Raw genomic sequence first — 26,598 nt, forward strand, 5'->3', positions numbered from 1 at the left:
AGACTTGAAAGGGAACTTTTTAATGAAAAATTGGATCCGAACTTCGTGTAATCTTCCAAACATCTATCAGGTATGGAGATTTGTCTCGTAGATATGAATAAAGAAAAATTCGTTTCTTTACTTACTTACATAATATTGTAACTTATAAAAAAATAAGTTTAAAAATTAGTAAAAAATATTAAGTTTAATGCTATTAAGTTTAATAAAGTTAAAAATCTTTAATGCTTATCAAGGAAAGTTATGCTCGACTAAGGTTGACAATTTTTAAAAAATAAGTTTGCTTTCTAGTGTCCCCAGAAGTGTAGAATCTAATACATGTTTAATACAATTGAAAGCACACGAGACGATCGTTAAACTTCGCGTACAAATAATCAAATAATTGTGCGGTTTCAAAGAGAAACAAAAATCAGCAAGTTTCTTTTTACGCTTAATCTCAATTAGTATTCCTTTCACGCACGAACATTTTGCATAAAATCAAAATAGAGAGGAAATGACAGTGCTAAAAAAGGGTACCAAATTTATGGACTTCCAAATACGGTTCCTTGGGGATACATTCGAAATGAAACACCTTTAGATGGCAATACTAAGGGTAGATGCAAATCGGCCTCTTTTCCAATAATGAAGTTTCATTTGTTTAGTTTACCACGCCGTGCCTGCATATGTATCACATGAACCCCCATCCAAGGCGTCATGTCATCGTTAGGGCCGAGAAAAAATTATCGTTATTCTTTTGATTGGAGTTGATCTCTGTTGTTTAAGGTTAGTGTTTTCTGTTTGCGTTCTTGCTATGCTTAAAAACCTACTAGCAGTGTTGCTTTTAAGTGGTTTGCTCAATTGTCATCAGCTGCCAGTACCATATATTTCAAATTTAGCTAATGAAAGTAGTTTTGTTACGTTTTCACGATCTTTTTTTCCTGACCTATTATATAATAACAATTCGACTTAGTGAATCTCCGGTGTAGTGTCAGAAATGGTCTTTTTTTTGCGTTTAAAATCATTCCCGCCATTTGAGACCTTCACCACCGCGAATGAACGCGTTTGTGTTGACATTTTGTTCCTGCACTTTCTAGACGATTCCCGGCGGCGCAGCGACAAGCATAACCGTGTGTCTGTTAGTGACCAGTTAGCTGTATATAACCACGGCTTGCTTGTGGGTGCTTAGCGCGGTGCTTGCTGTGTGCGGGTAATTTAGAGTGTGGACGTGCTACACTAGAGAGTATATAAGCGTGCTTCGCTACATCCCCAGCTAACGAACGAGTAACGTATTGGAAATCACGTCGATCAGGCACCGTGACACAAGGTAGGAGAACCGGAAAACCATCGACGATTCCACCCACGGTCTGTCGTTGCTCGCGCGGCTTCGAATTTAGAACGCTCATAGCGATTACCAATTTAACCTCGCTGCGACCCTGTGGTGGCCGAGTTCGCAATTATCTTGTTCCAGAAGGATTTCCGGTCAAGTTAGCCCAGATCTTGTCAATTCAACATCAACAGCAGTGTAGCACATGTACCATTAAAAAAAACCATCATAGAATGAATGATTTGCTTATTTCTTCTCTGCCGGCGAGAAAGACCTGACCGAGTTACTACTACTATATTGTACACGTTTTAGCACATATTATAGGTTGCATAGATGGTCATCGATATTGGTTAAGTCAATGCCAGACTGCTAACTTACATGATTTCAAAGACAAACAGAAAGCCAATGGGCACATCATGTGTGGCATGTTTTAATGAACAAGTTAAAATTATTGATGAAGATTGAGACAACCAAGACGTGACATAGCTATTAACCATGATGAAATTAGAAAAACTCAATAAATTCAGAAGTTTATGTAAGTCATAATTGTAGTTAAGTTATTAAGGAAGTTATTAAGGATCTAGAACATATGATGGAATAGGTTCGGAATACGTGATATAAATCAATACACAAACTGGGTAAATAGTCTTTGGGCACAACGACTCGTCAACAAATCGACAATTTTTTTGTTCCAATAACTGTACAAAACTGTCAGTTTTAGAGTGCTAAGACTGAACATGCTTGAAAGTCAAGCCAATAGAAGCATATTGGGTGCTACGGATACCAACAGACAGTCACGAAGAAATAGATTTTCCATGAAAATTTGAACCACTCGAATGGATCAGTCATCTGCATCAAAGTGATACAAAAAAATATTTGCTATGTGAGAACATGTGCCTTCCGAATTGTTTGTGAATTTACAAGGATTACTAATAATGAGCCGCGAACAAATGAAATCCACTGCACGTTTTGCTAGCGAGGCACCAATTTTATTCGAACGTTACGGTATTGACGATGTGTATCTGTAACACTCATGTGTATCATGTTGCTATCTTTCCATATATAAAAGGACTCTTTTTCACAAGTCGGCACTTGATTTCTATTTTTAAATCCGAGACTGTATAAACATTAACTAAATGAGAAATAGTCCTCAACACAACCATGCAACAGAATAAGGTTTACGCACTCAAATTTTTGTGATCGATCGTAGTTTAAAGTCAAGATTGACGTCTCTGCCTTGTCTTCCTCATATGATCACGTTGCTATTTGGTTGTATCTGGTACTAACGTTAATTTCTGTTTTGCGCTATTGTGGTCAATGATTTCAGATGGCGAAATGGGGCGAAGGAGACCCCCGATGGATTGTTGAAGAGCGACCCGACGCCACTAACGTCAACAATTGGCACTGGTACCAAATTTGATTCTTCATTTTAAACTATTATTCCTCATTTGGATTATAAAAAAAAAACAAAAACCACATTGAATTACTTTTTCCAGAAAAACAAAGCAGGTGTATTTGCCGGAAACGTAATCATACGCTTTTAAAAGGAATATTAGAGGTTTTATGAAAAGCTCACCCAACCATTTCCAGTAGAGATTTTTTTCGGTTTGCTCATTTAATGCTGTCCGGCATTTGTATAAGGCTCTGAAATAACTTTTTCAAGCGCATTTGGACTAGACCATGGAAATATTTTTTAGCATCTGATTAACTAATTTGAATTAGTTTTGGACCAGTATTGGAGGAATGCATTCTTAAATTTTTTTTTTATATTGCTGGCGACTTACCAAGGCGAAGAGGCTATCCGTAGACCAATTTTGAGAGCATAAACATATACAAACCTAATAAAATCACTGTGTCACTTCAAGCGCATTCGTTGCTTATGCCTATTGTAAAAATACGCTGCAGAAAGCGGGTATGCTTCTTGGTATATTAGTATCGATCTAGACAGCACTATGTATTATGACTACTTGTCATTGATCAATACTGCAATTGCATGTCAATTTTCTGCTCTTTCAGGACGGAAAAAAACGCGTGCCAGTGGTCGAAAGATAAATTGCACTCGTTATTCTCCGATCTTGAGATTAACGATTCGATCATGAGTGTCCAAATCAAGGAGCTGAAAAAATGTGAGGGTGAAGCCACGGCTAACAATAGGAAGGCAAAACTGATTTTCTTCTACGAATGGGAACTCGAGCTGGAGTGGGAGGGCCGCTGTGCTGGAAGTGACCAGGTCGTCAAGGGACGTGTAGAGGTTGGTTTAAAATGTTTGCATCTATAAGCGAAGTTTGAATGTGCTCCACGCTGCAATAGATGAATATCTGAAATGTTAAAATAAAAAAATCATCTAAATTTTCTGTAAGATGCTCGAGCCGATTATTTAGCATTTATTGTTTGCGGTCTGTGCAAAAATTGCCTCTGCGCAATTTATTCAAACGATGTTCAATAGAGGGACAATTCAAGATATGACTTATTAGATGCGTTGCTCCATCGAAAATTAGAACCTCTCAAGAAAGAGTATATCTGAGACTACATTTTTCATTGTTCATTAGCGTTCTCAACATGTTTCTTTGTCGAAGTGAATGAGAAATTAATTTTTACTATGTATGAAATCGCACCAACGGTTCTTATGGAGTGATTATTAGAATATGAAAATATAAAGCTCCTACAAGTGAATCATTATGATTAGGTTCTCAAACATAATAACCACAAATAGAAAAATATTAAGAATACTATCGGTAAAATTCTATATATATATATATATATATATATATATATATATATATATATATATATACTAAATATATATATTAAATGAAAAAAAATACCAGTTTATCACTTATTAAAAACATTTCTATCTTGGTAAGACTTTTCGCAAGAAAATTCTGGCACATACAAAGTGATGCATGATCAGAGCTGGCTTCTCATGAAATGCACAGTCACAGTCTGAGTTTAAATTATTTACAAGATGAAGTTTTTAAGCAAGTTCTGCAAATTTATGCAAGTTGTTTGGACCGTATTTGGTTCCTGACAAACAGAAGGGTTACGTATTTATGGTCGCGATTGGTTCAGCGTCAACGTGGTAGGCAACCAACTAGAAGAACAGAAATAGTTCTGGTCCAAATCTGAACGTAAACACATTTTGATCCTCTGGTAAGGGTCCAAAGAAAATATTTTATCTTCTCGGTTCCTCCAGATTGTACTGTTCTTTAAAGCGATGTTAAAACAATGGTATTGAGGCCTGGCATAGAAAGGAAGTTATGCCACCGACATTATTATATCTAGGAGTAGGATCTTTGAACCTATTTTATCTTTATTTAAGCCTTATTTTTCGTCATATTTAATTGCTTTTGCTATTCATCCTTCAGATTCCAAACCTTTCCGATGAAAATGATATACATGAAGTGAGCGTGAATGTGACTCTTGTCGATCCTGACCGGGGGGCGATTCCAGAAAAAATCAAGGGCATGATGAGGTACGTGCATTTACATCGTTTTTCACTTACTTTACCGTGTACGTTTTTTGATGCAAACGAAAGGCCTAATGAGAGTATGGCTATTTAGGGATGATTATATCGATCTAGGGAAACCCTATCAAGTCCTTGAAGTTTGATACCGAGTCTTAAGTGACAACAACAGCATACTTTGCTTTTGATATTTCATATTATTTTATTGCCAAACCAAATTTTTCTCTTCAATTGTTGTTCACTGTGGTGTAACAGGTCGAAAGGCACTGAAGTGATTCGTTCCAAATTAGATGAATATGTGTCATCGCTCAAAATGGATTTCAGCCAAGGTTTAATCTTGCCTACAAAGGATGGGAAAGCTTCCGGCGTTACCCCGTCTGGTGCGAACTCGACTGCCACCAAGGTACGACTATTTTATGAAGATGACTTAACACAGTTTTATCTATAGAGAATCTAAACATTATGTGCAATAACAAGTATATATGTCAGTTTATTCAGAAAAATATAATGCTATGGGGGTTGAATCCAGCATATCTGATGAAGCGCTGTTTGTAAAAACGATCTTACGATAAGCATTACAACTTTTTAGTGCAGATGTCTGCTCAATCGGAACTCTTAATATCAAAATGGTACTAAATTAAACAAAAACAATTTTGATCAGGCTCTTGATATATTCCTGGAAGAATTGAATAATAATAAGATACGTGGTTATAATTGTCAAGATAGGGCCACGTTTTCATGAAAATACCCCTGGCTCGCACTAACCGGAACACAAATTTTAGGGCAGAAAGTGAATTAGGAAAATGGATATGAATTTATTGTACAAAGTTGTGCTTCCCGTCGTCTCTTAATAAAAAATAAAGGCCCCGTGACAGAATTGCTAATAATGCGTCAAATTCTAATTCGGTAGAAGATTATCTAATCTGCATAAATTCTGATTTCAGGGAAAGACCGAACTAAATAAGGGTAGTACGTATAAACCGAAAGAGTCGGGAGAGCAGTGCTCTGGTATCAAAATCTCGACGAAAGAACTGATAATGAAAGAAGATTTCAAATGTAGGGCAGAAGAGCTCTACAGGTAAGACCAAAGACTTGAACGCTTAGATATGTCACGGATTCGGTAGGCTGTCAATAGATGGATCTCTTTGTAAATTGGCGAGCGGAATCATAGCGACAATTTTTTGTTGTATGCTTAAATAGAGAACGTCTTCAAGCCTATTGAAGCACTTGGTTTCTTCTGGAGACCTATTTTTACGCCACTAAAAACTAGTTCGTTAGGCATTCTCTAAAATTTTACACCCTGTGACTCAGTCTCGCAATAACGTACGCAAAGAAGGTCAAACAATGTAGCAATTGACAAACAATTTTCTACGACTTCTCTTTAGTAATTACAAATCGTGATCTGTTGTCTCAATGCTGCAAAATTCACGAGTTAATTGAACACAATCGCTTTATTAGTTAATAATTGACTTATTTCGTTTTTTGTTGCGTGTAGGGCATTTACGGTTCCAGAAATGGTCCAAGCTTTTACTAAAGGTGCCGCACAAGTGATTCCTAATGTCGGCGGTCACTTCCAGATGCTCGACACGAATGTCAGTGGGAAGTTCTTGAAACTCGTGCCACCAAACGAACTCGAATTTGAGTGGCGCTTCAAAAGCTGGCCTGCAGAGCATTACTCTTTTGTAAAGATCACCATCGAAGAAGTAAGTACTGTTAAACCCACAACTGAAAAGTGATTTGTTCTTGGTCAAAGTATTCGAATACATGTTCACTACTATCGATCACACAGTCGCAATCACCGAGTGTCTTGAGTTGGGCGAGCGAGCACTCAGTAGACTAGCTGTCCATGTATATAATTAGGAGTGGAACTGTGTCATTATCAAAGGGCGGCGGGAAATCGGCACAGAAAAATAGGAAACGACGTTGATTAATCCCGAGGTCCCTGCTGCAGCTATCTATTTATCTATGCCATTATTCTAACGTTTAGATTCTTTTATTTAAGGAATTATCAGAGGCGGCATGTTGCACTGATTATATTTAGATGATCGAATGTTTCTGGTAAATATACGTGTAAACATATTAGATGCCGACATTGTTCGAGAAATTACATATACAAAGGTCCCACCCACAAGTGTCAAAGAGATAAGTAGACTATTGTTTTAGTTGTTAATTTCATGCAAATGGTTAATTAGTTTAGACTGTGGACACAGGCAAAAGTGGACTTGGCCTTTTAACAAAGTCTTGAAGAAGTTTTTCTATAAACTGGTAGTGACTGAACGAATAATGCCAGACAACAGTTGTTAATCAAGCCCAACAGTGGAGTGACGGATTCGAAACGGAGTCGCTCAAAATTCTCGAATCACGCCTTTGCGAAAATAAAATGTTGCGTTTTGCGACAGCAGCCTCAGTTGAGACTCAGAAAATGATTGTCATATCATACCTATCAGGGATTTGTCGGCATTTCTTCTCCAGCGGCGTTCTCAAAGTTAAATGAAGTCTCTTTATTGATTTTGATTAAACAATTTGCTACCATTAGATAGGGCATTAATATTTTGGGATGATGTGTATTAGAGAAGGATTTACGAACAACAAAATAAATGGACGTGGCATATGAAATCAAATAAGCTGAGACAACCGAGCAAATAACGGGAAAGGAAATTGTTGTTATGGGTTATTGTGGTCGTCTTAATGATCATACTTTAGTAACAGGATTGTTACGAATCTCCTTACGTAAATGCATGTACTATCAATGCTTCCTTTAAATAGTAACTCACACATGTTTATTACGGAATCTGTCACATTTTCGTTCGGTCTTATTGCTCATATATTTCTAATCAGTATTCAAGCGGGTAACTGTTGAAGGTCTAGGATCAAAGAAGAAACACCTATAGAATGGCGTAGCAGCAGATTGATAACGGTAGAAATGGTAGCAAAAAATTGTGCCTTCTAATCTGGCAAGTTAGTGTCAAGCTGCTTAGCTTGTGCCTGGACGTCGCCGGAAATAAACCGCAGATTGAAAATGAAGAGCGTGATTGAGTCAAAAGGAAGAGCAATAGCAGTTAGCATGTTCACTTGTTTCAGTTCACAACAATCAAATCAGCAGAGAAAGCGTGCAACTATGTGTCCCAGAAGTACTTATCGTCTTTGTTATCGAAGGGCGCGATCTTGGCGTGGCGTGTAATGTTGTTTGTTGTGACTGTGATGTGGTTATCATTAGTAGTATAGCAAACGAAAAACCACCCGTTGGTCTTGAGCTCGTCTGAGCTAAAACGTGCTCTCTGCGTCGCAAATTATTATTGTAAAGCTGAGGGAGGATAACTACTTAAAACGTAAACAATAGGGAACGCAAGTGGAGATGTTTCGATTCCATGTGCGAGCTTCGTGTATTTTTAGGTGAGGTGAGTGCTAGTGACACGCCTCCACATGTTTTGTTTTAATGCAAGCGTACATGTATTATTACTGTGGACCAATAGGCGAAGCTACAAACACACGCATATATATAATACCTAACACAGGCCCCAAAGTGCTTCTAAAAGTGAGGACTAGATTGTGAGCCTAAAATCTTGATATGTTTGCTTGTAGCAGAGGCTCCTCCTTTATTATGACTAGCGTTCTGGAATTAGGTTTCAGTTTGCAGTTAGGTAATACGCGGCATCGTCGATTACTGAAATTAGTCGACACTCACTTTATTTAAACAACAGCAAATTTCCGAAAAATCGAAGTTTGAGGATTAGGGTATATTATCATATCTAAAATATCGTTTCTAATGAGCCCGCGAAGTAAAACGTTTACTTGCTCTACTACCAACATTTTCATATTACGTTAGCTGTTTCCGGTTTCAGTTCATATTGAGACATTGTACCGAATATATCAAGCTATTGCCGATCATACATACATATAAGTAGCATAATAGTATATAGATTGAATAAGAATAACATGTAGACACTTGGTAGCTATATAAATAAAAAAAAAAAAACTTGCTCGCAAAAAGCTGATTTTCTATAACATCGACCCAGCTGTCGCGAACAGAAAATCGACCTTAAAGTGAAATCTTTCGTTTGCAAAAGATGTCTTTCTTGATGCGCTATACATATACATGCTAATATAAGGCCATTCAGCATGAAACGTAACTTGTGGGATTCGCCGTTGCTAAATGTACAAGTATATATGTATATATATATATATAGTTGAAACTAGGCTTTCTTGAGGGCAACGACCTATGATATTTATTCGACACGCTCGAATTTAAAAACGAGCCTTATGTCGTTATTTTTGCGCGAAGAAGGGAACAGTAAGTACGCGAATTCGATTTGCTAAAAGTCTACGCCTCCTCTTCCCCTTGACGAGACGAGTATTTACTACAAGCATATGCATCATTACGATCAACTGTTACTGCAGCTTCTGCGGTGTAATGAGGACCTCGCAACCGTTGTCCAACAGCAAAATCGAATAGAGTGCGCTCGAAATAAAGCGCTAATGAGAAGATAAGTTAGTTTTACAAATGAATGGCTGTCCTATTAAGCTATGTAAGGCTGTTTTGAATGGTATTATTCATTGGACTTACTGAATATGTGAATTTTACACATCTGCAACCTCTCTAGGGTCCGTAAGTTCTACAGCTCAAGCCACTTTATATTTAAATATAACACTTATTGAATGGAAAGTAACAGGGGGGTGTTCATTAGTCGCAGTTATTTTTTATACCTATAGCATCTATCAATACTTGTCGGGCATTCATTTTGTAAGGCCTAAATAACGGACACGTCAAAAACTCGTAAAACTGGCTACCGATCAAACTTAGCGAACTAATTCAGTCATAGCTATCCAATGGTGTATGAAACGATATATATGTACATATATAAAGATAGGAGCTGATAAATATATCTATAGCACAGTGATTACCTGGAATGTCCTTATTCAATTACTTACCGTCATCACGGGCGAGACGACGTGCCGCCAAGCAGTGCCTATAAAATGCAACCTTACTAAATGAGCACATGCCCACCATCCACTGTACCTAACTGCACCTATTATACTGCCACTGTTCTTATTGGTTATGTTCGATTATACAATATTATAAATAGGATTGTTTTTATAGCCGTCGTAGAAATGCTCGTAGTACTGGTTCGTACTCTATGTAGGGAACCCATAAGGTTAACAGGCGTTGCACGGACCCTCGTGCAGATTCAGCGAAACGAGCGTGTACAATGGTTGGATATGTTTTTTATAGGAACCCGCGTCCTATTTCATTTCAATTTGGTTGCTGCTGTCATACGACGAACATTTTTTTAACGAAGTTTTATTGTTTGACAATGGGAGTGTTATCCTGGAACTGCGGGGGCATTGGCGGAAAGATATATTTCGTCGTCTGTGCTTTTAAATATCGCTGAAGGTGTATCCACCTTAGGTCAAGCACACACCTGTAACGAGAGCTCTGTGCACCCTGCACACCTTTTTTCCTGCGCGGAAAAATTTGTGCTTATCTGTCGGCTTGTCTTTGAGCGTCGAATAATAGAAGAGCAGGGTGGGTAGCGCGTTCCTTTATATTCAGAAACTATTCTCTCAAAATATAATTGTGTAGATCTCAAGCGGTGAAAGAAAGAAGAGTCCCTTATTTGTTGCGGCAACAGTAAAAGTGAAACCGTGGTCGCGTATAGCAACCTCTAACCTAGAGAGGACTCACATGCTAGATATTATTCATATATGCAATTATTGCAAGAAAAAAATTATTATTGGAATACATATTCTTGCTTGTTTTAGTTCTTACGATGAGGTTCGCGTGGGGTCATAATGTTGATAAAACTTTATTCCGTGGAAGGGTTTGCGTATCAGCAGTGACGCCAATGCAGTTCGATTTGACAAAAATTACTGAAACACTTTTAAACGAGCTTTTCATTCCTATATATATATAATATATATATATTATATATATATATATATTTAAATACAAGTCAAAGGCCTCAACGGTTGCAAGGGGTTTTCACAAGGAATCTACCAAGGCAGACCGAAAGGTACTGCTTGCTGTCGCATTATATTGTATATTCCTCGCGTCTTGGGCCATATTTCAAATCCGTATTAAAAGTCGGGGTAGCAGAGGATTGACCGCAGACAGAGTTCATTTGGAGCTAACACCATACATGCGTATACTATTGCTTCAATGTTAATAGAATAAGATCCCAATCGTGGCAGACTTATGACGATATGTTTTAGATTTTCACATTTATAGCGCTTGGTAAATCTATATCTAGGAAATTGTTTAGAAGGAACTGCGTTTAAGTGTTTATGATGTGTTTGTTGTAAACATTTTATTGAATTAGACTTAATTCTGCTAGCAGCACGGGAAACCATAGAGGTGCTTCATATTCGATACGACCAATCTCAGTGTTAAAAATGGTTTTAAAATTTGCTATGCTACTGTATACCTGAAGAGTGATGGATATGGAGTAAACGGCATTTCAGCACCAAAATATATTGCGAAAGTTTAACGAAAGCGAACTTATAAAAGCAATTTTGTCAGCCTATCATTTTATCCGAATACACATTACTATTAAGGGGATAATGCTAGCTGGAGTTTCTGAAACGCCAGCCATGTCTGTGTTGGGGAGAACCTTTAACAATAACAAGCGTCTTCTTCACAAGTTCGTCCTCGAGCAAAAGTCGCATATTCCCTAGGATTCTTTTTAGAAAATGGGGGCCAGCTAATATATTTGATGAAAGCGATAAGGCAGCACTCGAGAGAGCTGTTGCGTTGGGCAGCGAGTACAGGCTCGAGCAAGAGAAGGAGTTAAAGTTTGCACTATATTGGCTTGCTGTCTGATCTACGGATGGAGGTGAAAGTGGCACCGCCTTTAAGATCAACTACGCCTGGAATCTATAGGCTATTGGCTTGGTCTTTGTACTCGCCAGTACTATTATTCTATAGCTATCCATGGAACGGGAAGGCCCGATCCCCTCTTGTGGCGACGTGTCTTCGTCCTGTTCTGAAATAATATAGGTTGAGATCGACTCTATTAGACAGCAAATTGCTTTCCCTCTCCGGCCTGCCGATGGCCTCACAGCGGAAAGTAGTAAGACGCAGACGGCTTTCTAGTAGGGAATGACGGGGTGATCGGGTCTGTCAAGTCGCGAGGACCTTGCTTTAAAAGTGCCAGTTTGCGCTGGATAGTAGTACACAAGTTAAGAAAGTTCTTGAGGAGTAATATAAACGAAGGAGCATAAATTGAGTGTCTGGTATTAGGGGCCTTCATATGATGTGCTCACAACGATGTGAGTGCTGGTTGCTTAGAAAATGTTCATTAGCGTACGAGTTTGTGGGGGTTGTTAGAAAAGGATTGTAGGCAGACGCATGTCGGCTGAATGCGCTTTCCGAGCTGCTAAGAATGTATCCGTGTGTGAACACACGGTGGTATGAAGCTTAGCAGAAGCTTTTGTTTTTGCTTAAGGTGCTTATGGGACGCTGGAATCAAAACAAAGTGGCACGAAATGAGTTATCTTTGTGGGGAAAGTCAATCTTTGATTGGCAGCTATGCAGTGTTCTTTTAGAATAGCATCGATTTGCTCAACGGCAGCGTAATTGTCGTGATTCAGTCGTTGAAGCTTTTTCTTATTGAAAATTACGGCAGGGTTTGTGTTACGGTCACTAAGCTGGCGGATGTGACTCGTGAGCGATTTTGAAATCGGATTGTGGTCACCGCCACGTACGAGGACTTCATATAACAAAGATGATTGAGGAGTTACGAGCTGCGGCAAGGTTGGAGGATGGGAGAGTAAAATTTTTATGCGACAACCATTATATGTTAGTCAACGATAATGCTAGAGTGGGTATAGCGAAAAAGAAGGTAAAAATCCTATTGATGCCGGACAAAGGCGACGTACGAAATTTAATAGATGCCGTACGAAATAATGTTGCCAACTTTTTATTTGTTGGACTACATTACATGTTATTCATATATCATTGTCACAGACTTGCCTTCTAAACAGATCCGACCTAGTGGTTACGCCTGCTATCGCAATAAACAATAATGAAGAGAGTTTTGTGCGTTTATGAAGTTGCTAACTTAACCAGCGTTGCTACAATACAGTCTCAACATGTATGATAGGTCTGTTCCAGACTTGTTCGATGGAAGCACACATAGTGATTGTACAAACAGGTAAAAGTGATGAACTGTATCTATTATTTGGTCTTCACTTTTCATTCTCGTTAATTGCAAAGTAGACCAAGAATCACGGTAGTATCTTTTTTTTATAATTAGGTTCATATGGGCATTTCACAAAAAGGTTGTTTTATATTGTAAGTAAGCGTCTTCAACACTCGATTTAAACGTGAAGACATGCCGTTGCACTGTGAGTGCACCTGTGGGTTAATAATAACTCGGCAGAAGATCGGATCAGGGAAACTGCTTTCAGTAATGCTTCGGTGTTGATTGGTCGGCCGTGAAATGAAGTCACTGGTTAAAACCGATCGAAAAAAAAAGTAATCAACCTCACGATGAAATTGTTGTAACAAGCAAGTAAACAAGCTGTCTTAACAACTATAGCCAGGTGTAAATTTACGTTTTAGTCTTAACAACACTAGACACAATTAGAAATTTAGTTGCAGTTATATTGAGACGTCGTGCAGTTACCTATATATGAAACAGACGTTGTGCAGGCCCCATTTAAAAAAAAATGTACTCTCTCATTCATCTTGTTTTTCGCATAACAGTTTGATGGAAGTGCGCAAGCAATGTAGCAGAGATTCTGTTGCAAAAAAGTTGTAAAGAAGGCCTTAGATGTAAGCACAAGCTGCCTATGTAAACAAGGCGCTGCTCAAAGATTTTAGTTTCTTAACATACGGGAAAACAATGTTGGTAAGAAAATCAATGCTGAGTAAGCGACAAATTCAAGAACAAAACTTACGTGTGGTGTTAACGAAGGCTGATTATGCACTAGGCTATATTAGTTAAATATACAATTTATTAGAGCGAATTAAAAACGCCCAGAAAAGAATCGCATATTAATAGACAAACAATTGCCTTTGCTATTACCGGCAATTAGACACATTTTCTTCGACGAGAAACAGCGATTCGAATGAAATAAAATATTTAAAGTATTAGGCTGTTACGAGCAAATCCAGCGGATTTTACTGGTAAACTACGTGACATTGGCAGAGAAAATTCGCCTGGTAAATATTCCAGTCTTCTAGAGAATTATAAAAAATGGTTAAGTTACTCCAAATATTTCTTTCAGGTTCACGAGAAAAATTACGTTCTCAAAAAAACAATTATCTCAAAAGGCAACGTTTGACTGTCAAACGTTGGTTTTTAAGATTATTCTACCTTTTTTTTTTATTCTACTGAGGTTATTCTTCCTCGAAAGCTACAATGCTGCGGAAATTATCATCGAAGATTGGTGAATAAATTTTTTTTGAATAAAAGGAGGCCTTACACGAGACCACAGAATGCGAACCATGCAAACTTTTTTTGGGAACGGATATATCGGGGTATTGAAAATCAACAAAGACCAGAGGTCAAGAACCAAAGGACAAAAATGCATTGCTGCAACCGAAAAAAAACTAGTGCAAGCAGAGCTTGGAGTCCAAGCGTTTTCTCTGCCGAAACTAGCGTTTCACATGTTAGCGTGTTACAGAATTGCGACCTAAATACTGAAAATGTGGAAACTAAACAAAAATGGGTCCCGGCGAATTAAATGAAAATGTGTTTGGTTTATTCCAATTCCACGCAATTTACGAAATTTTATCAACGAAAAACCCACCTGGAGCATATGGTTAGCATGTACGAAACATGGTTCAGTTTTTGTCGCCAACTAGAGAGGGACCGGGTAAGAGAATGGCGTCGCCTTGGAAGGGAATTACGTTCGGTGGCAATATTCAAAAGATTCCGAGCGAAGAAGGAAACAGTAATTGTAATGGACTTATTTGGGTATTTGCTACTAAGAGATATATGCCGAAAATGAAACAATGAATGTCCCGCTACCTCGAGTTTCTCGTTATCGTTATAACTCGTGGATCGCGTTAGTAGCAATCAAAATCGTAGTAGTTAGCAATCAAAAGCATGCAGTCTGCTAGTTTACCGCCATGCCTCACTTACACCCTGCGTTGAGTTAAGGAAAATTCAACGTTTGGCTTTAATCCGCTTACCCTCCCAATATAAATCCGTATGATTATGGAGCTCTTTATGCCCTGAAAAGGGCAACTAATGGCCAAGAATATCGCAGTAACGATTTACTTCGGGAAGCCACAGATAGAGAAATTATATATTGGATAGCAAGTGGTTGGTATGTGGTTATCCAAAGCGCTGGGAGAAGTTTGGAAAAGAATGTGCTCCAACACATTCAGATCATCATTCTAGTTCAATTAGTTAAAAAGTTATCATCACTCTAGCCCAACTAGTTAAAAAGTTATCATCATTCTACCCCAATTAAGTTATCATCATTCTACCCCAATTAAGTTATCATCATTCTACCCCAATTGGTTAGTTATTTAATTTCAAGGTCCGCTAGATTCGCTTGTAACAGCTTAAAACCTACTGCTGTCCTGCAACTGTTATTCTTTCTGTCCTTTACGTTCGCTCTGATTTGGCCATGATATCTTTACCCTTTCTGGTAACGTACCTCCTCTCCTTGCGCGATTTCAATATTTCCCTGAATAGCTTTGCCTTCACCGAGCGATAGCTCTTTCCAGTATTTCGATCAACGAGAGAGGAACACAGTAACGGAATCTCGTCCCTAAGTCAGCAGCGCCTTACAACCCCTTACATTGAGTCCTTGCAGTGCATTTCACAGATTCACCTCCCCAGCGATTTTCGTTGTTATCTTTGAATGAAAGAGTGATTCGATTCTGTCAAAGCCTATCACGCACACACATTCGATTTCTCTTTTTCTTCCTATCATCGATTGAAGATTAGAACAACTGACATCATTCGCTGACATAACTGCCCTACGTGTGCACAGGTACATGTTTGCTACACAAATATCCTTTAAGCCTCGCTCCGTGTTCCATTCCTTGCGTGACAATACCGAAAGTGATTGACATCGAAGTGTATCGATAACACAGAGATTCTGGGCTGATTGATCTTGTTTACGAAGATTGTGTCTGCTGCCTGTTATGTACTGCCATTGTTGTATCTAGATGAAGATGCTATTAGATGGTAGCAAGAAGGGCACAAAGCAAGGCAAAAGCGTAGAAAGATGCTGTCTTGAACGGCTTTTCAGTCGTTTGCAGGTTGCTCAACGTTCGGCCCTTCGTATCGCTTTCTAGCCTCGTTGTTGTACACATAGGAGACACAGAGAACGTCTGAATTTGTTCTTTTAGTTTGGTTCGGTTTGAATCGAGCCTTTGTATTGCGCCGTTTTCTATCGTGCATTTTTATTCGAATTATTTGGCCATCATGCAGCTTACTCAGCCGAATAGCATGCAATGGATCTCATTCTGCGAGAAGGACGGCAAAAGGATAGTGACGTGCTGCGAGCATTCGAAGCAATCGAGTTCAAGGTTAACAAAATTATAACATTAAAGTCTTGCGCGTGGCGTTAAAACAATTATATTAGGTTGTTAAAGGAGTAGTAATTATTTTCGAGCCAAAATTGAAGTACCCTTTCATGTCCAAAATAATATTACTAATCTAGATATTCGCTGCTTTGGTCGATGACCTTCTGTCATTTTTCTAACAACACGATAATCCCGTAACTATTAATCCATTACATTAAACGAATTCTACGGAGACTGAAATATACAGTAACCTAATGGTGTAAAATCTGGGCAAGTGTGTTAGTTACTTAAACATGTTCTCAGTTTTTCCGGTTAGCTAAAGATGTGTGTAGTCTGCTATTGCCATTAAGGAATATGACGCCTTTCTGTTTACTAGTTCCAGTCGATATTTTTCACTAATTTTCTTTTGTTGGTTTGATAATTGTCGAGAGAAAGGGGCTAGATTCAGTCGTTCTACTAGGCGGCAGCAATTTATAATAAGCAATTTCTTTCCAACCCCACCAAACATATTTTATCACTTTCTATAGCGCCAATCTGAGCTTTGCCACAGAACGTGGAACACTTTTTATTTGCACATTATTGTCGTGTATAATCTGCGATCAGCCGCCTTAGAAATGGTTCGATTTAGATTTAGTTCCATTTCTGTATAGCTTCGCCGATGGAAATACGATCAAGAATAATCTTTTGCATCAATTCGTGCAGCGGCACCTGAACATCGACCTTTTTTTGCAGCCAGCTTTTTTCAAATGGTGTAAGACTGTTTGGTAGTGAATGCTTAGTTCCTTGAAGATATCATGGCTAGTCACGTGTCGATCTTACTCAACCTTTGCAATAATCTTACGAACTTTCTTCTACTACGAAGAGTATTCTTCACATCGAAATCTCTCGAACGAAAGCAAGAGAACCATTTTTGGGCAATTGCTTTCGATAGTGCATCTCAGTCATAAATTGCGCCTTTATTGCTAGAAAATTATAAAATACAACGCATTCTTCTACAAATTTCACCCTTTTTCTCCTTTGATCCAGTCTTCATTGTTCTTTCATCTCAAATTTAAATTCCAGCAATTCTAACACAGTTTACACTAAAATCTTAGTACTCCCATGATATCAACGCCAATCCCATGCAACTCATATTGCTTGAGTAATTTTTCGACAACCTATTATGCATGCGTTATAAAGATGAGTAAATCTATTAACTGTCTTAGGTAAAATATAGGAAAACTAATATTTAAGCAAAATAATGAGGGTAATCATTAGTACGAGCGAATTCTTTGGCTGTAGGTTTACTCCGGGTTTGCGCAAGCTAGTAAGTGGGTATCTAGCAATAGGACGGTCTCGAAAGATCTATGGACACCTTTCTACACAACGGTAGGACAAAAGAGTGCAAAAAGCATCTTATACTTGTGAGGCTTTGGTGCTGTTAATCCTGATAAATTTGCGTCTGAATTCACTAACGGTTCATACAATCGGCTACGAAGGCATCTTTTAGGTTTTCTGTTGTACTAAATACGTTGCTAACGCGTTGTCTAAAAAAATGCGTTGTTTTCAGCACAATAATTAGGTGTAAACGCCAGACATGATTCGCACAGAGGAAAATAAAGATCTAGGAAACTTCGCATTAGATAACGGAAAAGGAAAAAGCTTAATGGGGTTTGTGTAATCTGAAGTCATCAAGTCCATCAAAAGGAAACAAACCTAGTTCTCATAGATTAATTATTACGTAGCTGAACTTTCAAACGAAGCAAAATGTTTCGTTTCCACCTGAAGGTAGCGCTAATGTTTTTTTTTTTGAAAAATAGGGTTAACAGAATGTACGCGTTAATGTCAAGAGGTGCTCTAACACATCATTCTCACAGTAGCATTATCGGCGGTAACTGCTGCACACGCCTCGATAAGAGCCGTTAATATATTAAATAACGTTCGCATGCTTGGCTGTCTCTCTATTAAAGAAAAAAGCTAAGCAGGATTGATATCCTTATCATTTGAGATTGCAAGTTTTTTTTTGCTGTTGGGGTGCTTGGTTGCCTATAGCTAGCTTTATCTAGTGCGCTTGGGTTGGGCTCCCGTCTGATTTCCTAAGCGCTCATTTTAGATCCTCAGTGTACAATGAGATAGATGCCATTTATCATCTAGGGGAATTTGTAGCACAGCCTGCGGATCTATCGTTGTAATGCGGAAACAGTCTTATTTAGCAAAACCTCGTTGCTTGTATGTATAATCTATAGAAGCATCTATTACCTTTGCACACACTTTAGACACGCATGCTTCATGATTATTAGCGGTATCATCTAAGTAGTTTGACACAAAAGGCGTAACACTTTTTAAAGAAACGCTGTTATGACGTTTAAGTAATGCCCAAGGATGATCGACGCTTGTCTTGTTCCAGTCCCAACGTGAAGTCACGAGTTGCTCTATTCATGCATCATATTGGTACTATATAATGATGTATGAAGTTTGCAGCTAATATTAATTTTATCGTTACCTCAATTTATATTTAGCGTTTTCTCGTGATCTTAACATATTAAAATTTTTTAAGCTATGTAATTTAATAACTAACTAATAAGTTCAAATATATATACAATCGAAAAGTGTTTTAGATTGTATATATATTTGAATTTTTTTATTTGCGAGAAACCATAAAAATCCATATTGTGCACATAAGCATTTTTCTAAAATTGCTCAGTGTTTTAATCGTAGGTACTAACTGCTGTGTAACACTGTTTCATTTGTATAAAATGGAAAGTCGTAGCAAGTATCTGCCGGCAGCTGGCAGCTGTTTGAAAGCACGTACGGCCATACCAACGGGCGAGGTCACAATATAGGTAAGAGGTCTAACCTATGAGCCTTCAGACACTGATAGTCCTGTCACTAAAAGCCCCTCGGCAACCGCTCAGGCCCAATAAATTATAGCTGAGTAGAAGCTAATTCTGTCAAACCCGTATGCTACACGGATCGCCCGAGGTCCCTCCTTTCCAATTGAAGAATTTATTCTTACTCGAACTGGTGCGCGTGAGCTCCAGTTCGGTTGTCAGATCTTGGAGGGTGCCTGCGCAGCAGATGATACCTCAACCTTATCTGCTTGCGTCGCGTAGCAACGGCTGTGAATTTTACACATTGGCTGTCTCGGTACATCGTTATCTTTACGAGTGTATGTGGTGGAGCAGCACCAAGTTAGAAAAGACAAAGTTCTGACAAGGGCCAGTAGTAGTCGAGTTATTAATTAAAAGCATTGTTACCTGCACTATCAATGCCTTCGCTAGTGATCGAGGTTGTCGCGAAATCGCCCAATTTCTGGAACGTAAACATTCAGACTTGACCAAGCGCTCATGAGCTGTGCACGAAACAAATTATGTGCGCCCTAAATGATGGTGACATCTGTATTGGTCGCTCAGCTGCGCATGAGGTTAGTATATTCGAAAGAAGAATCCCTAATTTGGGTTAAGTCGTTTAGTATGAAAGGAGATAAAAATTAATTTCATATTTCAAGATGACTATATTTTATAATAGTGCTATACTCTAGTCATTTTCTCTAGTCGAGATGCATTTGTAGTTTTTGAAATTTAAGACAGTCGATTTGTACTTTTAGCAAGCGAGTTGTACTGAACCATGAAGAAAAAATTAAAAAAAAAAAAAAAATCAAAAAAGTTTCATCTTGAAACTATAGTGGCGGGAACAGGTCGCCATATAAATCTTGTACTAGGTAAAAGTTCTACTATTAGAAACACCATAAGTCATTGCTTGAAAAGTTTTTGGAATAATGAAAAGTTGGAAAGTCAATCAAATCGCACAGGTGTTAGCATTCTGGTTTGGTGTACATAAAGACATCATAATTCACCGTGGCCAAATTTATGAAGTGAAAATATTATAGTGCCATTAAAACATTACAACACAGTGAGTGTCGTATGATTTGAACGGGAATTAAAAACGGAGACATAAAAACACTGTCACCTTTTTTCTCACATTAGCATAGCAACCTATTTTTGTACCGCATTATAACGTGTAATGGAAAAATGTATCCGCTACAAGAATCGCAGACGGTTACATCGGATGATGGATGCAAGTAGAGCGGCGAGACATCTTTCGAATGAAAATCTATAGCTACAGAAGCTTGTAGCGCCAGTTCGGTGGTCACATGCAGTTGTTATGCAAAAGAACTTATGGATCCTAGTTTGTTGATTACGGCTGAAATAACTGTCAGCAATTAAAAGGCATAATGAAAAAGATCCATAATAAGCTGATCAACCAAGACAAGAGAAGGCTCGACTTTACACAGAAAAAATCACCGTAGAAGAAATGTAGTAGTTGCAATTAAACACTGTTTGCTGTTCCAGATATTAATCCCATAGTCATTTTTTAAAATGTCGGCAGTTTCTCCAGAGAAAAATTAAGACTTCAACACGTCGAAATCCGTGTTGTACGCTAGACTTGTACAGTTGCAGCACAAATAGGTTACCATTCAAATGGTAAAAGGTCATAGATAATATTGTTGTATACTTCAATCGAAACTAAGATTGAAGCGTGTGAGAAAGTTCGAAAATTTAGAGGTCAGTGCATCGCGTACTGACGATAATAACAAACGATCAGCGGTTAATAATATGTTATTATTAAAGCAAGTATGAGAAGTCGGTTTTTATTAATAAATGGTGTTTCGTAATAAATACTTTTGCTGCTGTACACCTTTAGTACTCTGTGTTTAATGATGCGCCTGGAAACCCCTAACATAGAGGACTAACTCTAAGTAGATTTTCAAGCTTGTAGAAAGCACCTCATCGTGCCAGGGCATCAAGTCCTAAACTGAGAGTGCCTCTAACAATGCATGCTCAACAACCAAAGTTGCGTTTAACCCAAATGTGAATGTATTGTCATCAGGTTGATACTTGCGACAATGAAGCAGTACGGCAGTTACCTCTCAAGTTAAGTTATACCGTTAATCAGGATCGTTTTTCATACGCTGTAAAGTGGCAGGTAGATTATCTTGAGCAAGAATGATGAAAAGAGTTCATTGTCACTTACTAATAGAAACGGTCACACAGAAAATAGCCTCACGCCAGGGTGTATGTGTCTTTTCGAATACAGTGCTTTTTTAGGTAGGCAGTTTCACAAAACTGCCTTACTCACAAGTAAGAGCGTTGGTTCAGGAAAACTGCTCCGTATACGATGTTAATGACATGTGCGTATGCTCGTCTTCAAAAAAGTTTCTGCTGGGTATATCTCCACTCACTTAGCGTGATATCCAAACATCGTTAGTATCACCAAATCGCTGAAATTACTCCCTTTTTGTATGTTATAAATGAAATTAACAGAATTCCTTGTGTAAGTATCGCTGACAAATCTTAAATGATATATCTGCATCGGGCGTCCCGTGGAAAATCCATCTGCAGCAATAGCCGAGAGGGCTGGCGTGTAGCGGTATATAGTCCTGGTAAGATAGATGTGTGTTACGTGCGCCGAACAGCGAGCTCTAATGGAGGACGGGGCAATCATGTATCTTATATGAATGGCCAACGTTTGGTGAATGAACGAACGGTGTCTGTTTTTTGAAACTGACAATCATATCTTTATGTCGCCTTTAAAATGATCTTTTTCGCATGATACACCGCTACGCTACGATAGCGGAGGTTTTGCAAATACGAAAATATGCCATGACCGACCAATCACCGCTATAAGAATCGCTACTGCCCACAAACGCCTCAGCGAATAAGTTTGTTTCACAGCAGCCGTCAAGTCGCGGTGTGCATATCGAAAATTCTCATGTGGGCGACGATGTCCGCCCCCCAGCACAGTTCACTTAAACGATAGGTGGTAGAGGCGGACGCCTTTGGATACGGTATGTCGTTAGCCGTTATAAAAGATCTTCCTCAGCGTTGTGATTACTAAAGGGTCGGATGAACTACTGTAGAACGCTATGGTCGTTAGCTCAGTTTACACGTGAACGATTTTCGGAGTACTTCCGAGGACCCTATCGCTTTACTTACCCGCGAGGGCAGGAGACCAGGAAGAGGGAGGAGCAGAGGCGGTTGCAGGGAACAGAAAATTGAGGTTTTGCTCGTTCGATGCTCGGCAAACGAACGCCGCTATCGTCAACTTTACAGACGAAATGTGGCTTGGTGCCATCGAAATGCCAGAGGTTGATCGGCAAAAAGTTACAATCGGCTCAAAATTGCAGCTGGTGAAAGAAAAGCATCTTTTTATTTATAGAGGCACTACCTACTCAAGTGGCTACAATTGGATTAATGTAGATTTTTTAAACGAATTTCTTGTTTGCTTTATAAAAATATTATAGAAAATTTCTTTTAAGCGTTCTGACATATATGATTGAATTCATTTAGTATTGTACAACAAACATATAATATAGGAAGATAAAAGTAATAAAGACATGCGTACTGTAGAAAAGTATCTAACGCAGGCCCCAGGAGTATGTGGCTCTTTGGTAATGCTCATTTAAGACCGACGGTACAAATAATACAAAATATCAAATGCAAGATATTTCGTTGAGGCTTTTAAAGTTGCTTACGGAGACGTTGTAAAACGAAGTATTGCTTTGGCTATGAATAGTTGTTGCTAGCAGCGACGTTGGGCTTCGGTGCCGTACTTGACATCAGCCCAGTTGAATAAGTTCAAATTGAAATTTATCGACTATGGCACTATGGTTAACTATTAGAGTGGCTCAGGTGGTGTCAGCTGCCATCGTATATTTTAGTTTTATAGACACTACGAAGAGAACGTAAAATGCAGTCACAATCGAGACGAAGCGTTGCAAAAACTAGCAATTATGATAATCTTTTTCATAAATAGTTAAAAGACCGAAAGGCTATCAACTGCATTTATGATTTGAATGATACACATCGAGCGTTTCTATACTAAGCAGAGGTCAGAATGTATATGCACGCAGTATATTCGAAAGCACTCTGCTTGGGCGAATGTAGAAGGTGCCCTGGTAAGCAAGAAGGGATTCATCGATATTGGAATAGAAGTACGAATCGATGTTACATAAGCGGCAAATTCAGGTGAAATCTCACAAAAGCACTATTTCCTTCCGATGCGCAGATGTCGGCTCCGGAATACAGGTCAACATCGATAGTGCTTTCCTAATGCTTGCACGGGTATAATCTCTACTGGTCGCATATCCGTCGTTCTTTTCAGCATCTTGCTTTTTTGGAGCTGTGTTATACGTAATGATGGCTCTCAATGAATATGTCAGATTTTATGTTGCTCGAAGTAATGACTCCATAATGTTAGCCACGATTGCAATTACATTTGCATAGACCAGCTTAATGGGTTTGTGTTGTCTAACGTTAAGGTCAACGTAAGCCCGATACCGAGTTTCACTTAATCAAGAATTTACCGCATGGTAGTGTTCTGGTAGTTCAGCTCTTTTAAATTAAAATAAGAAGCCAGGTTTCAGAAACGCTATCGTTACCATGTAAAAATTCTAGAATTTGTCGGTTTATTTTACAACAATAAGCATATCGTATTTGCTGAGACGGGCCGTTCACCTGTTCTTGTGTTCTGGTATTTCAGACGAGCGACTCTAGCCAGTTAAAATTGGTTCAGAAGGGGGTTCCAGAAGACGAAGTCGAACGTACCCAGGCGGGCTGGCAGAGGTAAGTTTGATGTGGTGCAAGGAAAGCGAGCAGTCCGCAAACTTACATTGCGTAAGTTGCCTTTAATATCATAGAGCAGACACCGGCGGAACGGTTCGGTTAAGAGGGCATAGCGGGAACCAGTCAAATTCAGAGCAGTTTGTAGGCAATCTGATGCTCAGAAACATGACATATATAGCTTATTACTAAACAAATGTTTCATGAATAGTACTCCCTGCGTCGGATTCGATCATCTAAAGTATTCAGGCATAATATGCTTTTGGCCTTTCTACAACGATGAGTAACGGACAAAACAGGTTCTATTGTGTTCATTTAAATACACTTGCCGCATAAGAAAATGTCTCAATGTATTACAGCTTTTCAATTTGAAGAGATAAAATCGATAATAATATGCAAGCAAGAAAGTTGCATTCCTGCCTTTCGGTAGCGGTTCGCTCAAGAAGTTTAGATCGCATTAATTGTCGTTTTAACTCACCGGCTGACACCATAAATTAAGGACAGTTTAATCCAATGTAGGGCCTATGAGTAAATATTACGTGTTCAACTTTAGTTGATGCAGCTTTTTCGGGGCTAAACCTAAAGTCGATAGTGGTGTCCAGTTATGCGAGTTTTTGTGAACTATTAGTGGCGCTCCAAATATAAATGTGTTAAAGTAACAAGTGTTTATACAAAATACTGTTTTATTACTTTCCAAGTTTCTAATAATATACTCAACTATGTCAGTTTACGACATAGTTTAAACAATCAGACCATGGCAAAAATTAAACCACGCTTCGAGTTGCCATGGTCATGGTCATGCGCGTTCCACTGTGTACTTATTTTAGAAATATAAACAAATTGCTTTAGATGCGGCGTAACCTAACGGAAATTAAGATGTTTCTGTCATTATTTTTACAGGTACTATTTTGACGCAATCAAACGAACGTTCAGCTTCGGTGCGACTCTTAGCTCCGGCGGCTTCTAATTTATTGCAAAGAAAAAGCAAACTGAATATTATTGTTGCGTTCGGATAATAACAATAATAAAAACTATACTAATAATAATAAAAATAATAAATGAACAAACAGAAAAGTGCTTGAAAATGGAGACGATACTGCAAAAAGATGGAGTGGCGTTGTCTCTCGTGTGATAATAGTACCAATACGATAATAACGAAGGGATGTATACTACTATCCACACAATGGATGATACGAGATGCTATGACTAGAAACGGGTAAACACTTGGCGACTGATATCCCCGGTTACCCGGTTACCGAATCAATGACATTAGCAGCGGTAGTTGCTAAATCACTGCCGCTATTGCTACCCAGTATAACGTTATCAACCAACAGAAAAATACCGCAACAATAGAAAAATGTCCAATTCAGATGGTATAGTCGATTGTAAAAAAGAAACAGAAACGAAAAAAATAAGAAGGATATAAGACGCAGATGCGTCAGACGGTGCCGCGACAAACCCGAACTCATTCAGCCATACGTCAGATTGATCAGCAGCTCATCATCAGAAATGTTCAGTTTCGAAGCTGGAAACAGAGACTGTTGCCGATACCGAGGTGGTAGATTTCCTCCAGTGTTACTTCCTGTTGCTGACGCTTGACAAATGAAATGAGAAACAACTTTGGTGGAAACGAAAGTAGAAGCCCTATAAATATACTCACAGCTGATGACATCTTGACAGACGAGAGGACAAAAACTATATGATAGTTGAAAAAAATCACAAGATGATAGAGAGAGAGTTGCGATCCGTAAGAGACCGGCACACATTTCAACTGCTTATGAACGCTTTTTCTACTTCACTTTTTGGCTTCTCTCGAACTCGGGAAGCAGGCGGGCAAGAGCATCTATAAAACAGCCGAGCTTATTGGTTTTTACTCTCGATTGCGGTCGAAAGTATAATGTCTTCTAGACATTACCAATATTGTGCACTTACGTTGGGAGAAAGAAATAAAAAAAAAAATAGAAAGAAAAGTTACCAACAATGCCAGACGAATGTTCAATTGAAGTATGATGAAAGTACACGGTGCTGACCGAAATCAAATAGAAATACGCGAATCATAACCCTAAAAAAAGACCATATATGGGACCCTCCAACACTAGCATACCTGAGCGAAAAAAAGGACATAAGGACCATTTATAACATTAGTCCAAAACTCTACTTTCCCAGTAAATGGAGAATTGTGTTCCTGCTAAAATTCTAAAAAAGGCTAGCTTTAAAACCGAACTGCTCAAATAGAATTCCTCCGATTCGATTTAGAAGCAGAGCTTTACAATTCGTGCCCATAGGAGAGATTAGTTTGTACAGGCTTCATTTCGGGATACTATACCTCAAATAAAGCTCTGCTCGCTGTGATAAAGTTCATGTGCCAATTTCTTTCTCCAGGCTAGTTCAGCTGCCTAGCCAACTGCTTGCAGTTAATGAATTTTAGCTCTCATTCTCATAAGTTGAGGGCATGTTATAGAACGATCCGAGAAGAAACAAGTATGGATATTGTGCTTTCTATGTAGCTGGCCACTGCTTCAATAGAAAGCGATGGAGTGCATACAGAATTATATTGCGTTCCTCAATTGCAACTTATGCTGGTGGGGTGCATGGGCTGGTGATTCAGAAAAGAGCTTAGGTTGGGGGGTCATTATTGAGGTGAATCGGTATACTTTGAAAAACACTTATTTTGTCGAGAAAGAAGTGATTGGTATCCGACTCTGATAGACGGCTAGTATCTGCCAAGTTTAGCACATAATGGTAC

General features: G+C 38.7%; 1 protein-coding gene across 2 annotated transcripts; it reads left to right on the forward strand.

Moving 5' to 3' along the window:
* The first annotated feature begins 1,070 nt into the window (after positions 1 to 1,070).
* LOC111254459 (activator of 90 kDa heat shock protein ATPase homolog 1) lies at positions 1,071 to 26,211 on the forward strand. Of its 2 annotated transcripts, XM_022815328.2 has the most exons (9): positions 1,071 to 1,300; positions 2,628 to 2,707; positions 3,317 to 3,551; positions 4,666 to 4,772; positions 5,019 to 5,166; positions 5,708 to 5,841; positions 6,259 to 6,466; positions 23,773 to 23,855; positions 24,753 to 26,211. In XM_022815328.2, the coding sequence occupies exons 2-9, from the start codon at positions 2,628 to 2,630 to the stop codon at positions 24,817 to 24,819; spliced, it is 1,062 nt and encodes a 353-aa protein (XP_022671063.1). In that variant the 5' UTR covers positions 1,071 to 1,300; the 3' UTR covers positions 24,820 to 26,211. The 2 variants fall into 2 exon arrangements, with proteins under 2 accessions (XP_022671063.1, XP_086830278.1); XM_086974152.1 differs by lacking the exons at positions 23,773 to 23,855; positions 24,753 to 26,211 and adding an exon at positions 6,766 to 9,671.
* The last annotated feature ends 387 nt before the right edge of the window (positions 26,212 to 26,598 follow it).

This window comes from Varroa destructor, unplaced genomic scaffold (genome assembly GCF_002443255.2).
Source record: "Varroa destructor unplaced genomic scaffold, Vdes_3.0 BEIS01000007.1, whole genome shotgun sequence".
NCBI classification, from domain to species: domain Eukaryota; kingdom Metazoa; phylum Arthropoda; class Arachnida; order Mesostigmata; family Varroidae; genus Varroa; species Varroa destructor.